This window comes from Thermobia domestica, chromosome 5 (genome assembly GCF_964235325.1).
Source record: "Thermobia domestica chromosome 5, izTheDome1.hap1.1, whole genome shotgun sequence".
Taxonomy (NCBI): domain Eukaryota; kingdom Metazoa; phylum Arthropoda; class Insecta; order Zygentoma; family Lepismatidae; genus Thermobia; species Thermobia domestica.
Window position 1 is genome coordinate 124,028,429 of NC_137458.1, and position 17,451 is coordinate 124,045,879.

General features: G+C 34.7%; 1 protein-coding gene across 2 annotated transcripts in view; it reads left to right on the forward strand.

Moving 5' to 3' along the window:
* Positions 1 to 17,451, forward strand: part of IleRS-m (Isoleucyl-tRNA synthetase, mitochondrial) — an 82,190-nt gene that overhangs the window by 22,054 nt on the left and 42,685 nt on the right. For both annotated transcript variants that reach the window (XM_081759038.1, XM_081759040.1), the window contains exons 7-12: positions 256 to 425; positions 1,013 to 1,249; positions 6,194 to 6,354; positions 8,190 to 8,328; positions 13,195 to 13,352; positions 15,563 to 15,706. In XM_081759038.1, the coding sequence (XP_081615164.1) occupies positions 256 to 425; positions 1,013 to 1,249; positions 6,194 to 6,354; positions 8,190 to 8,328; positions 13,195 to 13,352; positions 15,563 to 15,706 (1,009 nt within the window). The remainder of the gene's footprint in view (positions 1 to 255; positions 426 to 1,012; positions 1,250 to 6,193; positions 6,355 to 8,189; positions 8,329 to 13,194; positions 13,353 to 15,562; positions 15,707 to 17,451) is intronic.

Consider the following 17,451-nt stretch of genomic DNA (forward strand, 5'->3'; position numbering starts at 1 on the left):
GCATCCACAGTTTGGGCTCTGAATCTCAGAAAAGTCTATCTTTTTTGATCAGCACTGTCCGCCCGCGTTACAGACGATCACCTAACACATCAGTAAAACGACAAGGCGCTGCACACGCATCGTTAGTATTACCAGTTCATACATCTGACATGTTACAAACTACAAGTGTTTCCATTATTTTGATTAATCATCTATTATGTGTGTTTTGAGTATACAGTAAATGCTTCGTAATTAGCATGTTGTTTATCCTTGTAGCTAATTTGTTAAATGGAGTTCAGTACCTGCATCCTCTTAATCCTGAGAAATCGTTACCATTAGTCGCAGCACAGCATGTAACCTTAACAAAAGGAACAGGATTAGTTCATACAGCGCCTGCACATGGTCATGATGATTTTAAAGTAGGATTGAAATATCATATACCTATGGTGAGTCTCGATACTTTTTTTTTTATTGATCAATTGAACGTATGGTAATTGGAACATTCGGCTTAAACACTAATGAGTAGCTGAACGACTTACAAATTGCTCGGTATAGGCTCTGTTGAAACAAGTATATTGGCAGAATATATGTGTAATGATAACCGCTGGAACATACGTATAAGTGTGATTTCAATAGAAACTATAGTGAAATTCAGCAAACAACCATATTATGTTTCCTTTAAAATTGAAGGTTTCTGCTTCACTAAATGTAACTTGATATGGACATACTGTGTGGTATATTTAATTTACAAATTACTAGATATGACGTATTTCAATTAGTGTACGTATATTTAGAAAATATATTTTCTCTGTGCATATTATACAAGTTGGTTAAATAAATACCCCCTTTATGTATAATCAACTGCTAGATGTCATTTTACTTTGTTAATTTATAACCACATAAAAGAAGTAAAGATGGAACAAAATATGGAGTTTAGAAATTTCTTCTGTTCTTTATTTAAATTGATCATAGTGGTTTATTCTTATTTCTTTTAATTTTGAATTTTGTATTCTCTGGTTACTTTCCATTTCAGGAATGTATTGTTGATGAAAATGGATGTTACATGGAAAAGGCTGGCCCTATCTTGAAAAACTTGTCTGTTTTAGACGCTGGTAATGATAAGGTAGTCGATATTGTAAAACACAACATCCTGCACAAAGAAGACTATCATCACAGTTATCCGTACGATTGGAGAACCAAGAAACCTGTCATTATACGGGCGTGTCTGCAGTGGTTTATAGATACGACTTCACTTAAAAGTAAAGCAATTGTAAGTATTGTGTAAAATTATATTAAGGTGGAATTATTATATTATTATTATTATTATTATTATTATTATTATTATTATTATTATTATTATTATTATTATTATTATTATTATTATTATTATTATTATTAAATTGGCTTGAATGTTTTATCAACTTTTGTACCTATAAGGTCATTTTCCACTTTTCTTTTCTTTCTTGTGCAGTGATGTAATTGAAAACTCTTCTGCTCATGGTGGTTTTCATGTTTTGTTAATACTCCACCTACCCGAACATTAATGTTACAAAAAATCACGAAGAAAACCCTAAGAAACTTGCAAAGTATTTTTGGGAGAAATGAACATAACATGGAATGTTCCCAGAGCTCTACATTTTATCATTGAAATATTCAGAGGCAAACTAGACACCTGTAAGATTTCCAAAATATTGCCAAAATCTATAAAGATTCGATTTTGAGTTTAACATCCCTTGCAGCAGCGAGGCTGTATGAGACGGGACCCACGGCTATATAAGACGTGGAATCCGAACCATAGGAGCTCCCGCCGGGCATCGAACAAAATTTACAAAGAAAATCACTTAATTTTCACATACTCGCTATTTCATATGTTAGTGCAAAATTGATCCTGGTATTTATGGTCGCTATATGTTCCTTTTTTCCAAGGACAGAAGATGTAGGGGAAAAGAATAAAAGATACAATAGTAAAGGCTGTATAATACCTAGGTAATAATAAACGCAGGGCTCATAGCGAGTCACTTTTTAACTAAAAGTTACTTTTTTGGGAGGTAAAGTGACTTTCTCGTGCGATTTATGTTTTGCATTGGCAGTTTTCTAAGAAAAATATTATAAAAATAAATGGAGAAAGGCAGAAACTTGTTACTCATTACTCTTTTAAAAGCTTCAGTACTTGATACTACATATGAAAAGTCAGCTTTATTCTCACTTCAGCTTTTATTCTTTCTAAAGCACAGTAGATGGTTGGTGGATGCTTAAGCTCTCAAGGTGGGGTTTAGAACCCTTCTGTATCTATTCTTTCTTCTATCATAATAGTCTTTTAGTTTTCTCTCGTAATAATTAACGCTCCGCTCAACGTTGTGTGTGTGTGTGTGTTTGTGTGGTTCATCATGTTCGTCTTGTGTTATGCTTCTTGTGTGTTCTTCTTAAGAGTATGTGATGAATTTGAATATTTCATGACTTTGAGAACTCTCAATTCTAAGTTAAATATAATGTTTGGGATGAAGAAATTCGGAAATAGGCCAAAACTGGTTCCACTTACTCAGAAGCTTCTTACATCTGTTAAGTCTGCTTACCGTAACTACAAAGCATATTTAGAAAACCTAAGAAAGGAGGAAGCTCAAAAAGAAGTAAAGAAGAAAAGATAAAACAAAACAACAGAGAGGTGATGGAGAAATTGACAAAGGAAAAAAGGGGCATGATATTTTGGTAACTTTTTCGTCTGCTTTTGGTCACTTTTTCATGTACTTTTGATCACTTTTTAACTATTTACAAGAAACCAGACCAATGTGAGCCCTGTAAACGAGAGTATGTTAAAAAAAATTATCGCACTACCTCTCCGAGATGTCGGATAATCGTTATGAAAAATTGCCGCTCGCGTAGGTCGAGACGAGTCAGTCCATCGGTAGTACTCAATGTAAGACTGATGGTTTCCACAGAATATGTTTCCTTCCTTGCGAGAAGAATCGTCCAGGTCCCACTAACTGACAGATTGACGATCGTCTGTATAATTAAAGCCACCTGACTCCCTTTGTGACCTCATGATCACTAGCAAATGGTTATCAGAGGAGGGAAGGTCTGGGTTTCGGTGTTTTCGTGACACTTTCTGATCACCGAGAAGGTATTCACTGGTGTGATGATGCGAGGGAGGGCGATAATATTCAGCAGTGAGAGTCGTTTCTGTCCCAGACATAGTGACGACCGTGTATGTGTCCTTTGACATGCAGATAAGTAGTAAAACCCAGTATATATTCGCACTCACCGCACAGGATCCACATCTAGCATTCAGATATATTTGGAATCAGCTACAGATTCTGGGATCGCCTTTCTTCTTCATTCAGGGAGTATGTCCAATGCGTCCGACATTCGTGACTTTGTCAATCCTATCCTCAGCAGGAGCTCCCTCGTGCCGTCTTCAGCTTGGGAGACTTGGGTTCAAAAACCACGTTAAACCGAAGGTCCAAGTCTTTTTTATCCTCAATGCTCAAAGAGACACTAAACTCCAACCCGCTCCAGTTCTAAGCTAAGCGGTTTTGAACACTGTACAGGACCCCATCTTCCAGCTGAATATGGCACGTCTCAATACCTTCAAGGTAGTAATAGGTATAGAATAGTGTCATTATGGATGTCGATAAAGTTGTTAAGGATGATAAAGGAATGGTATTGATAAGGTACTATTTTGGTTTCCGAAATGGAAAAAAATAAGTATCCATAGTTTAAGTTGGTTATTTACTACGTGTATATTCTGAAATAGACCTTTACTGTTAAATATATATATATATATATATATATATATATATATATATATATATATATCGCAGACCTAAAATATCATTATTGAGTCCTATACACTACTTCTGAATAAAGTCAATAGTCCTGAAAAATAAACCTGTGGCCATTGTTACGTACTAATGCGCAGATTAAATTATTCCTGGTGCTGGAGTTAGTGCTTGGTTGAGCTCTTTTTGGCAGCACGTAAACATTCAACCCTACATGACATGGTAAGTCATCAGTGACAACCTGTAACAGTGATACCATTCGTCTCAGAGTGTCTCAAGTAGCTATTGTTTGCGAGTCTTGTGTAGCCGTTTGGTCAGTTTTAGTTGAAGAAGATGTCAGACATTTTCTATAAGATTCATGTTCAGGAATTGTCCGGATCACAATAAAGCTCGAACCCCATTTTGTTTTGCTTCTTTCACTGGATGATCAGCTTTGTCGTATGAAATGGGACCACGTCACCCATGAATTTCTTGTTGTCCCGCAACAGTTGAACCGATTCGAAGAAGGGTGGCATTGTACCTTCTAAAACCTCGATGTGTTTCTCAGCATTGATGTGCTTATCGCAAAATAGGACCACCATTTCAAATTTCCCGCCATATCGTGTCATTCCGCTGTATTTTCTTGTAGAATAGTAGAATTGTAGTGAATCGTGATCTGTCGATCCTTCCATGCCCGCAGTCAATCACTATGCGCAAATTGGGAAAATCGGCCTACTTTGGAGAATTCAGTGGTTGCGAAACTATTGTGGCTTCTTGTACATAAAGTTGGCACAATTGTGTCTCCGTGTCATTTGAGATTTTGGCGACTTATCGATACATTCCTACCGTATGCAAATACCTTTGAACGGTTCATGCTAATCTGTCAACTTTAATTGCGATGCCATTTATAAATTTGAATAGCTGGATCCTTGCGTTCCGGACGAACGCACGTTTGAGACGTGGCGTTGCTTTCTGCTGATCAGATCTTGGATCTATTTATGTATTTCTGTTCCGTTTGAATGGATTATAATTCTGGTAACGTTCGGTAACGGTTCACGTAGCATAGCACTGATAGTGCGCTGACTTCTTCCGTACTCCAATGCTTAATTATGTGACTCTGTGAGCTTGTGACAACTGCATCCGCGCGTTCGTACGCTACTTACTTGTTATACTGCATGCTTATACAACCATATACGTCATACTTATTGGTGGTTCGTATTCGTTAGGATGTTTACTTTCTAACGTCAGAGTAGTGTATATTACAGAAAAACTATGACTTTAGACTGTATGCTATGTTTGCATAAAATATCAAGTACTGTTAATATTGTAATGTATTTGACGTTGAAAACAAGTAAGAAACAACTTTGCTTCGTATTTAAATATTAATATACTTACATATAATATATTGATACTTGGGATGCTATATGTGCAGTCGATTCAAGATTTTCTAAGACTTACTTTTCAAGAATTATGTAACGTAATAATAAATATCTATTAGTTAAGAAACAGGCGATACAGATACACACATAGGTATTTTAGAAATGTTGGGCAGTGTGAACTAGTTACGCATCACGAATCAAACTATAATTTCAGAGTGATGACACGGTCGAAGCTATATAATCTTTCGATCCGATATCACCTCGCTGCTTTGCTGAATTGGTATTTCCATTCAAGTGGGTCCATGATTTGTTGGCTGTTGCATGTCTTGTGCCTTGGTTCTGTGGTACTAAGTTTCAAGAAATATGAAAATAGCAAAGTTCAAAGAATTACAGTCACGTATTGTGTTCTTATTTTTCTTCATTTTCTTCTTTATATTTATTAAATTCACATCCCTTTCCAACACCAAAGCTATATGAGATATGAAATGTGGAATCTAAACCATATGAGCTCCCATCGGAAATCGAATCTAAACTTCTCTCGACGAGGAATTAGGAGTGATCAATGATGGCAATAGCTAACTTGGTTGTGTAAAACTTATAATAGAGAAAATTTGGATATATTGTATAGTTTTCTATTTCACTTATCTGTCTTTAGTTTAATCATAGCATCGCGTGTATGTATATGTATAATACTTCTGAATGCATACTGTACTTTTATCTAGTATTTTTCCATGTTTCTTATCTCTCTATATAAGTTCAAAAAACCCACTATTGTAGACGATCCAGAATAAGATTATCGGTATTCAATATTTCACTTTGCTGTTGACATGTTACTAGTTTTTATTTTTTTATTACATGTTTTGTTGATTTGTTAAAATATTATGTAAGTTTTCCAATATTTGTTTCTAAATAATATATACCACTGAATACGTTCTAGCTGGACAGAAGAAAATATTATGACGATTTGATTTAGGGATTCCTACTGTGAAAGCATTCTATTAAGTTGTTTCCGTAAGTCCGTTCTGTAGTAGTACTAAGTCCTTTTAGGAAATATAACCCCTGGGAGTTTCTGTTTTGCAGGAAGAGTTGTCAAATGTCGAAATTTTACCCACCACTGTAGATATGACTTTAACTTCCCAAGTGCAGAGGCGCCCATATTGGTGCATATCGCGACAGAGAGTGTGGGGAGTTCCGATTCCTGTTTTCTATGTTAGAGAAACTGGAGAGCCTCTTATAACTAGGTTAGTAGTTCAGGTTATTCGTTACAGGATAGATTTCAGATTAAATGTTAAGTATTTAAACAGAATTCGAGGATATTTAAATTACATTCATCTTTTGAAGATCAGATAAATTAATTATTTCCACTGAAGATCAGATAAATTAATTATTTCCATTGTGCAAATTATTTTATCTTGAGGAGGTTGGTGTTCGTTATTTTTTTAATGTCAAAGGCATTTTTTCAATGTAGTGGATAAAAATTGATTTCTTCGTCTATCCTTTTTAATGGTAATATTCATTTTCAATATAGTGAAACTGAGATCATAGAAAGATTCACTGATAACAATTGTAACATTCCCATGATTTACACGTCTTAGCTACAAAATAATGCTAGCATCTGATTTATATTACTTTTTTTTTTACTCAGTTCTTGAACTTAGTTATTTTTGAGAATATGTAAAGTTGATAAGTTTTCGTATGGTTTATGTATATCAGAAGTTCTAATATATTTCAGTGCACAAAAATTTGAGTAGCGGATTTTTATGCTGTTTCTAGCTGAATTCTCGTAAAGACGTGGGGCAGTAGTTCTTAAGTTTGAGCTAATATATGACGTTATTGGAAGTATCAATCTAAAATATACAGAGTTTGTCCGGAAAGTAGTAGGACTGATTTTTTTTTTTTTTTTTTCAATCACAATTTTGATACATTGACTTAATAGTTTTCAAAATATGCCTCTTCTGCATCAACACAGCGTTTCCAACGACTGTGCCAATCACAAAAGGCTCCCTGGAACGCAGAAACTGGAATGCTCTTCAGCTCCCTCGTTACGGCCTCTTAAATGTCTTGGACTGAGCTGTGGTGCCGTCCTTTCATGACCCTTTTCAGTCGGGGAAGAGGAAGAAATCTGCTGGAGCGATATCTGGGCTGTAGGGTTTCTGGAAAACAGTGATGCCATGTTTAGTCAGGAAGTCCATGACAGCTAAGGCGGTGTGACTAGGCGCATTGTCGTGATTAAGCTTTCTTGATCCAGCAATTGCTGGACGGACGCGGGCGACTCGTTTTCTGAGTCTTTCAAGTACTTCCACGTTGAATGCAGCATTCAAACTCTAACCAGGCGGTACAAACTCTCTGTGAACCACTTTTTTTGCTATCAAATAAGATGATCATCAGTTCCATTTTGGACTTGCTCATGCTGGCTTTCTTCGGGCGAGATGAGGCGTGAGTGTGCCATTCAGAGCTTTGTCGCGGGGTCATACTCAAAACGCCACAAAACTTCACCGCGTAACACTGCTCTAACAAACAATTCACTGTAGAGATGACAAGGCACTTTGAAAGGGGTTCACCTTAAACTCGATCTGCACTCCGTGAAGGCTTGGAGACGACTTGCGACTGGCGCGCTGGCAGCTAAGACCCACCACCACCCAACTAGCGCAGTAATATTCCCCTCCGTCACCACGTTTTGGCGGGAGAAAATCAGTCCTACTGCTTCCCGGAAAAACCTTGTATAAGGTTTTAGCAAAATTTTCACTCACCATGATTTTTAATGTACATGTTCACACTCTTGTATATGCCTTAGAGACATTCATTTATTGACGAATATTTCATTTTAATAAAATCCAGCTATTGATGCAATTTTATGTGTTATAATCTTACTTGATATGTAGAACTCGTGGAAATTTTAGCAAATAAAGTAAATTGATTTGATTAGGGTATCAGCAAATAAGCTTTTTTAATGATTTTATTAGCTGGTTTTATTACACGAAAATTAAATTGTGAATGGTTAAGAACAAGATGAATTTGTCAATAGTTGTATTTATGTTAATGTAGAAAGATATTTTGATTCGATTTTTCTTATTAGGTCATCTATGAATCATTTGTTAACTCTTCTTGATAAATATGGATCGGACTTTTGGTGGACTCTTCCTATTGAAAAACTGGTTAGTGAAGAAATATGCAGAGAAAAGGGTGTCAGTATTTCTGACTTGAAAAAAAGCGAGGTAATTAAAATTTTATTTTTTGTATTTATATTAAAGTATTCCGTAGCTAAGAATTTTATATTCATTCCTTCTCACTTCTGTATTCTGTCCCAGGATAAGAAAGAAAATCATTTGGGTAAGGAATTGTTCCAGTGCTCATTTGTAAAAGTGAAATCTGTAGAAATTCAAATTATAACAATGAAACTAAAGACTTTACAATTATGTAAAGAAGTTGATGTCTAGGCCAACATAATGTGTAATTGTTTTTGTTACTGATATTTTATTATTGAATAATTACGTTCCAATTTACATGAATCTGAATTCGATTTGTTTTCTCAAAATGATTTGAGTTAGGATGTAGTGATAATTTAGTCTTTATTTGAACAAATATATTGTACATTTTTTTTTTTTTTTTTGAAATGAATGACTAATGCGTTCGGCTTATAATTGAAGTATTGTTTAGTCAAAATAGTTATTTTTCTAAGCCGAATTTGTTTCGATCTTCTTGTTAATCTTAATAAGTGAGTGCAAAATTTCAGACCTGTTCCTTCCCCAATCTGTACTTGGCAAATAAGAAATAATATGGGAATTAGTATTATTTTTTGTAATTGTATATTTTACTATTAGAAAACCAAATATGCTTGCGAAAAATATAGTCATTCTTGCATAGCTTTACCAATACTGAATATATAGTAACTTAAGATATTAAGCAATGATTGTGGACACATTTATCTCAGAAAGTTTTAATTGACATGCTTAATAATGTGTAACTCACATTGTGTAATTACATATTACAAACTTCGAAAATAAGGAACTTTTTGGTTATTTTTGTTGTCTGTAACAGTCAATGGTAATAGTTTCAAAATCATATTTGGCGTGTTCTTAAAGCAGTGAACCGAAGTAAATATTGCGTATTATTATATAAATGTTATGTAGTTTCATTTTATAAAAGTAGAAAATAGGAAAAAAGAAACTCCATGTTTCTTGTACTAATTTTATCTTTTTCTCTTTTTCTAGTGTTGTAGTTAAATATTATTTGTCATGTTTTTACATGTTTTTAACTCGCAACGACCACGAATCAAGCTAAAGTATGTCTAGCTAATTTATAGACGGATAAATTAATAGATTAGGCTGCATAAATTCGCAAGTCACATCGAGTGTATTCGACTGCTGAGTAAGTCGTCTTAACTGAGGCTTCCTTTAGTTAGCCAGTTAGACAAATACCATGATAGGAAACTAAAATGAGAAATCATAGTTAAATCCTTCTACAAAATCTTTGCCGGGAAAGTATATTCTGAGGAACATCATAAAAATTGGTATGGAACAAAAATATCCACTTTTGTACTAGCGTTTATTGCTACGTATTAAAACTCGAGGATGCTATAATATATTAAAATTGCAGAGTATTAGGTTTTTAAAATAGTATCTTGTGTCTGCACATTGCTCTTAAAGTTTTCAGATAATTAGAAACCGAACATAGTATAAACATTATTTTACCTTGTGGAACACTTTAAACGCAAAAATAATAAAATGTTTCCAGATAATTATTGAAAATTTCAAAATTTGAGATTTTTCTAGACACTTTTTGTAATTTTATTTTCGGATATTTGAAACTAGTTTATAAGAAGTAGAATATATTTTATTGTTATTCTGTATCATTTTACTCAATACAATCTTTAATAAATTCTTAAATGTTCATGGCAGTTGATCTTTTTTATATTATGGTATAGAGTATGTTGAAATAGCATCAAAACTAATTATTACCACATTGTAGGTCTATTTCGTTGTCTGTATCTCATTTAAAATACAAATCATAAAACACTATTTCTTTAAAACCAGAAAAAAATATCAATGTTGTGTTAATTAGTGTAAGCTAATAAGTTCAAAGTAGCAGTAAACTCTGTCTTAGCTTGTAAGCCGTGAAATAAATCAATAAGTAATGCTTCAAAATGTTCAAGAATAAAATCATAAGTTCATGCCTAATAAACACATAGGCATTTTACGTAGAACATAATATAGAGTGACATCATGTTATCTCTAAATGCGCTCTACAATATTATGAATTATGCAGCATTAGTTTTCATCTGTTTATTCAGCAGTAGACTCTGACGTTTGTACAAAGTATGTAAATGTCTCTGGCGCTCTCACTCGTAGTTCTAAATACCAACATAGATTGTAGTAGACTGTAAATCCAGGAAGAGCGCAAGACAGTCAAGTTGAAACAGTGATATTATGTGTTCTTTTGTCACTTAAACTTAATTCAACCGTGTGCACGTGGAATTGACTTTTTTGGAGACAAGAGTAGCAAATTGATGTGATCTTGAAGATGTATCTTCTTCATTTAAAGGGCAAAGTTATGTGTATTGTTTTAAGTACTTCAACGAAAGGACCCACCTCATTCCTAAAGTAATCACAGAACTATCAGTTTCAGTAATCAGTTCAACACAGTCATGATGAAGTGCTTAATTGAATCTATAGTGCAGTCTTTGCTGTGCATCTTAGAATAGTATAAAGAGAGAGACTAATCTAGTGAAATTATTCAACTCCAAATTCCCAAAATGAAAGTTTAATGCAGCCCAGCCCTACTTTGTGACACATTTTAAACAGGTGTTCTTCCTGTTTGTGCTACTTACGATGTCCATCGTAATCAGTTTTCTTCTCAATAGCGTTTTCGAAATTTACATATTTATTCATTAACGTAGTTTCAGATACAACTATGAAGCCATTTCATTACGAAAATAACTAATAATGAAATATGAGACCGAATGTTTGAAGTTCTGTCAAGCTCTGTGTATTAAATGTGACTGTATTGTGATGTTCACCCTATAGGATAGAATTACATTAGGTAGTCATTGATCGAATATTTCGCCCGAGCGTTAACGACGAAACAAGTTATCACTAGAATAATAGCTTCTTTCACCGGTAACCACAAATAGGCAAAAATTGAAACAACAACCTTAAACTTATAGATAGAATAAAACTTCAGCATCATTTGAACTGAAAAAGAACATAAAATAATAATAATTCGTATATATTAATTTATCTCACCATGCATAACACAATGGACGAGCATGAGGTGACAATTTCCGGGTCATAATAACGCCTTGGTACGCGTGAAATAGTGATTATACTTGATATTGAACACTATACTTACATCTCTATAAGTGACAGGTAAAATTCTAATAACAGAAAATGTGGATGTATTCTGAGTATAAAAATACAAATGGATATGCACAACTTTACATTTTTCTATAAATTTTGTGATTTCCCTGCTGCTCACGTGAGTCCCACCTACCAGAGTGACGTAAGCACATGTAGAATTGTGATCGGCTGCTGGCGACGGCCAAGGCCGTCGACTGCTATCATCTGCTCCGCTGCTGATATATCCGTTGCGAGAACGTACAACGATTACTTACATTATGCTTGGAAAAGTAGTTAGCCTTTAAAATGAAATGATTAAATTGTCTAAGCTGGGCACACCAAAAATAATACACAAATAAGTTTATTACAGTATCTCAACATTCGACTGGTAAAACTATGTAAAAACTTCAGTCAATATGTTCGGCCTTGGAATTCAAAGCCGGAATCTCGCAATTGCAAATCGCAAACGCTTGCCTTTAATTTTCGCTAGCTCGATTAAATTGACAGTTTAAAGCAAATTTTAGCTGTTTAAAAGTGTTTTATTTATAGTTACAAGGTATGAAACACTACAGTAGACCCTTTTACCGTTTTTTTTTTTTTCATGCTTTAATGTATCTACATATTACATAATTTTTGGGATGGCGGATGATTGGGAACACTCGAACACGATGACCGTCTTTTGCTACTTAATCACAGTGAGTTATGATGGTGTATTGTGTTACCTCCCCTTAAGAAATATAATGTAATGAATTTGTATGAATTTTTAAAAATTCAAATTTAGATTAATTGACTTTCATTAAACTGTAACCTTCTTTTTAGAAGTACTAATATAGATGGAAATTACATGTAAAAAAATTGGTTTACGTAAATATTATGATCACCTGGGTCCTAAGCAAAAATTGTACAATTTTTACCTTCAACTTGAAACATACAGGGCTGTATAATTACAAAGGACATAAGCTCTAGGTAATTCTCAAAATTTTACATTAAAAAGAAAATGGGAAGTTTAGGCGCAATGATTAGGCTCAGAATATAAATTTAAAGACTTGATACTTTGCAGTTTTCATACACTAAAGTACCTGTATCTGCTACTTCAAAGCTGTATTTTTCAGTTTGCTCCACTAGACAGAAATAAAGTTTGAAGTAGTAATCTTTGTCATACCAATATTTAAATTAGTCAAAATTATATTTTGTACTAAAGTGAAAGTTTAGCGTATATTTTGCTTATAATAATTATACGGGTTTGCGTGCCTGAACTGTCTAGGGCGTTAGGTTGGTGATTGCAGTACCTGTCTGTCACTTGCTTGAATCCCACTCTGGGCATTGTCCTTCACACTATTCACTTCATTTCATAATTCATTATATAAAACAATGATGAATTTTATATATATATATATATATATAAAACAATGCTTGTAATCATCATGCTTTGCCCCCTTAGCTATCTGTTGACAAAATTGCCAAAAAATTCAATAAATGTGTTTACATGCCTGACCCAGAAACATGCCTCGTGTCACAATTGATTATGTTGGTAACAGAAGATTTAATGGACTTAAGAGTGAAGCAAAATTGACCGATGAAAAATACAATAATTGTGTAGTTTTTCCTTAGATAGGATACAATTGTCTAATTGATAAACATTTAAGGTATGTATTTTAAAGAAGTTAAAGAAGACAAATTCAAAAGTTCATTTAAATACAAGTTTTTGACGTAGTGAGATGCTTGATAGTTGTTATTTTCTTGCAGGATATACTAGATATATGGTTTGACAGTGGACTTTCGTGGTCATCTGTGTTAAATGGAAAAGTAGCTGACTTGTATCTTGAAGGAGTTGATCAGTTTACTGGATGGTTTCAGTCGTCGCTTCTAACATCTGTTGCCCTTCGAGAAAATGTCCCTTACAAGTAAAGTAACATTTTTTATTTGTTGAGTTTTTTGTTACGTAATTTGCAAAAATTAAAACTTTTTTTTTTTTAAATTGTATATTCCCCAGTACGTCCTTAGAGCCATGTAAGCATTCCGCACTGTATTTCTCGAACCATTCCTGCACGAGGCGTGCGCTATGAATAGGTTCATTATAGTTTTGGAAGATATTATCGTCATGTGAGAAAAGTAAAACATGGGATTTATCTACTTTTCCAGAAGATCGCGATACAGCATATTAATCATGCATTCTTCTACAACCATCAAGGAACCTAGTGTTTGCCATGTAAACATAACCCACACCACACACCTGCTGCCGATGGCCTGCGCTGATGACATCGTGCATGAGGGTTCCACCGCCTTAGAGTTATGACCGTCCATGAAGTGAAGTAGAAATTGCGACTTATCAGATTAGACTATCAACCCATTAAAACGATCTTCGTCCGGTTTCCTATCGTGCAGTTCACATGTTCGTTGCACGAGGTAAGTCGTTGAGATTGGTGAACTCGGAGAAAATGGCGCCGGAGTGTTTGCTGGAATAACCAATACGTGTACGGCACATGGTCATAGGAGATAAGTTTCCGAGTTGATCATAGTTTTTCTGCCATCCTACGTCTATGAGACCTACCAGCCACTGAATGCAATGCTTACCTAAACAATCAACCTTCCACTGTCATCTGCAATTTTGCCGACTGTTCATCACTTGCCCCTGATGACACCCGTCTTGATACATTTTTACTACTGCTATTCTCGGAATACCCACTAGTGCTACAGCCATTAGCAAGATCGAGGTACTGGTCCTTCCGAACCCCACTGAAAAAAATATTGGTATCTTCACGCACGAACTTCTCTGCTGATAGACTACTTACACTCGTAGCTATGTACTACTCACGCATGTTACGTTGTCATTATTGGGAGAAGTGGTCTTAATTCAGTTATCAGTCGGTTTATATATATATATAGTGTTTTATTTCTGGCGGTACGCAACGGTACGGCGTACAGGTACATTTTTGATGTGAACTGAATATTTTCTTCTGTCTTAAGAAGGGATTAACAAACTTCGAAAATACCAAATACTAAATATATGGTTTTATTGAAAATCAGAGTTTTTATTATTTTCCTTTTTTTCTTTCTAGAGAAAGAGTTGCGAATCTTTGTTCCTTCTTGAAGACAGTTAATTGTATTTAGGGAATAGAAAAAATTGGGCCCATTCTGCCTCTCGCTCGCTGGCACGTCCTTGCGTCTGTTTCTTTTTTTTTTATTTATTCCTTTTTCGCGCGGTAATACTGTATAAACCATAAAGGCTCTGAACCAATCAGATTTTTTTTTTTCTGAAAAGACTGACTTCCCACAACGAAATAATCCCAACAAATTTGTCTGTCGCTACAGTTCGACTAAACTGAAAGCCAGTACAAAACTTCTGTTGGGACCCCACCTCTGTACTTTCTTCGCAGAAAAGGCTTTACTCAGTTCCTATTTTAATGTATCTATTTAATTGTTTTTATTCATTATTAGGAAAAGGATTAAGTGAAAACATCTCTTAATTTTTTTTCGCAGAGTGTATCCATTAATTTAGTAGATGTTTGTAGAACATTTTGATAACATGACTAGTACCCTGAAGAACATTATGTGAGCAAATTACTGTAGGTGTGTTGTTATTAAAATTCAGTATTTGTGGAACTCTTGATGTCTTTTGAAAACAAACAATAGCAGCTTACTTTCGCCCGTTTACAAAAAGAGAAAATGCAAGAAACAAATCACTAAGAAAGATTGATTATTACATTTATTGCATTATAAAATTAAAATGTAAGAATCAGATACTTTTAAAGCATCTTTATATTTAGGTACGTAAGAATTTTTAGGTACAAGACTGCAGTTATATGCTACTGGACACTATTAAAATTATTATTGTTATAATAATAATAATAATACCCTGAAAGGTATGCAACTTTTTAACCTCTATGCATCTGAGATACAGCGTACCGGCACCTTTATTTTTAGAAATAAAACTCTGTGTGTGTATATATATAAGTTTGAGCTGAAGGCAATTAACGAAACTGAACTTGAAAAATTTCCTAAAATTAATCTTGAAGAGAAAAGAGGTTAGCGATGCCGCATTTCTGATTCTATTGTTAAATGAATCATTATCACTTAAAATACTGACGAATTATATATTTTTTCACTCCCACAGAAAAGTGTTTGCTCATGGTTTTGTGTTGGACGAACAAGGTCGAAAGATGTCTAAATCATTAGGAAATGTGATTGATCCTCAGGAAATCACACACGGAGGAAAAGATTTAAAGAAGAACCCTGTATATGGGATTGACGTATTGAGGTAATGATACTTTATTTTTATATTCGGGCATCGAACAATCATAGAAACGAAGGAAGTCTAGTAATCGCAAAATGAAAATAAGTTTTCGAGATTTTAATGAATTTACACATTTCGCGACTTTTATGTATCGAAAAAGCAATTTTTCCTTTGGTCCTTGTGTGTAGAACCATAGTAGCCCACACGTTTAACACATTTGAACCAAATATTAAGTGAGTTCTTCAAGTAGTTTTTTTTTTTTTTTTTTTTTTTTAAATTTTCCTTGTATCCCAAATAAATGTAATTTACTTATAACAAAATGGCTTTATAAATATTTTGTTCAAATTCCATTAATCAATTCGGGATCGATTCTTGATTAGAGCTGACGGGTTTGGATTCTACAGTAATTTGTAAGTTCAATATCTGATGCAGCCTTGGTGCTAAAACGGAACACTGAACTTAAAATCAACCATTAAATACGACTGTAACGATTTTGTTAATATTTTGTAAAATTGATGACCCAGTACTGTAAAATAATTATTTTTTCTCGGAGTAATTGTACTGAATGTTGTTATACATAAAGAGTTTTTGTTTGGTGGTTGATTTGAAACTAATAAAAGGATATGGAGGATATATTAACTCAGTGGTAGATAGCTCATTACTGGTGTAAAATTTCTCTAGCTGGACTCCAGCTGTGTTTATAATGAAAAGCATGGTGTCGTTGATTTTTCTTGTGATTCTCTCGATTCATCCCTCTTCTTTTGAATCTGATAGTTCACAGTTCAGTGAGAAAATTTGGACAGTGAACTCAAATTTTAACTTCCATGTTTGCTGTCGAATCATCTAAATTTCTCTTCAGTAACATTTTTATATGCCTTTAGCTCCAAGTAGACATTTTGCTCATTCTCATTAGGAATATTGTGTCTCTCTCTGATACTTCTTTCATTTACGTTACACCAAATAGAATAGTTGAGAGGAAATAATATAGCCTTGATAATATTGATTTTTGCTGTTGTAAATACGAGGTCATTTAACTCAAAGTGGCAACATAGATGTGAAATGGAGTGTAGTGAATCACTCACGTCAAGAAGCTTACAGTTCTTCGATGTAGTCTCCGCCAGCCTGTTGAACCCTTCGCCAGATGTCTGGTAACTGTTGAATACCTGTCAAAGCCCCACTTTGTGAGAGGGTGTTGACAGTGCGCCCTAAGGCACGAACAATGCTGGGAATGTCTCTGAAACGTATGGCGGGTGCTCCAGTACCTCCCAACCCCATCGTCGTAACAGAGTCTGTACTGGATTGGCTGTATGACATCTGGCATTGTCGTGTAGAAGAATTGGTCCAGACTCGCAATGCTGGTCGCAAATGGTGACTGAGGTATGGAGCATAGTATGCAGTATTGATGGTAACGTCTGGTGGAACTTGATGAGACAGGATAATACCTTCGTGGTCGTATGATATTATCATCATCACCTTCACGTTTGCTGGCTCTTGCCTAAGCTTTTTCGGTCGTGGAGATACTGGGTGGCGCCATTCACTTGACTGACGTTTCAATTCAGGCTCGTACGATCTTCCCCACGTTTCGCCACTTGCAATAATGCGGTGGAAGAAGTCATCACCTTCCTCATTGTAACGTTAAAGTTATAGGCGTGCACATTCCCATCTATGCTACTTTTGAACCTTGGTCGGAGCATGGGGTACCCATTTAGCTGCAATTTTTTCCGCATGCCAAGATCTTGTGTTAACATGCGGAACACTGATCCGGAAGA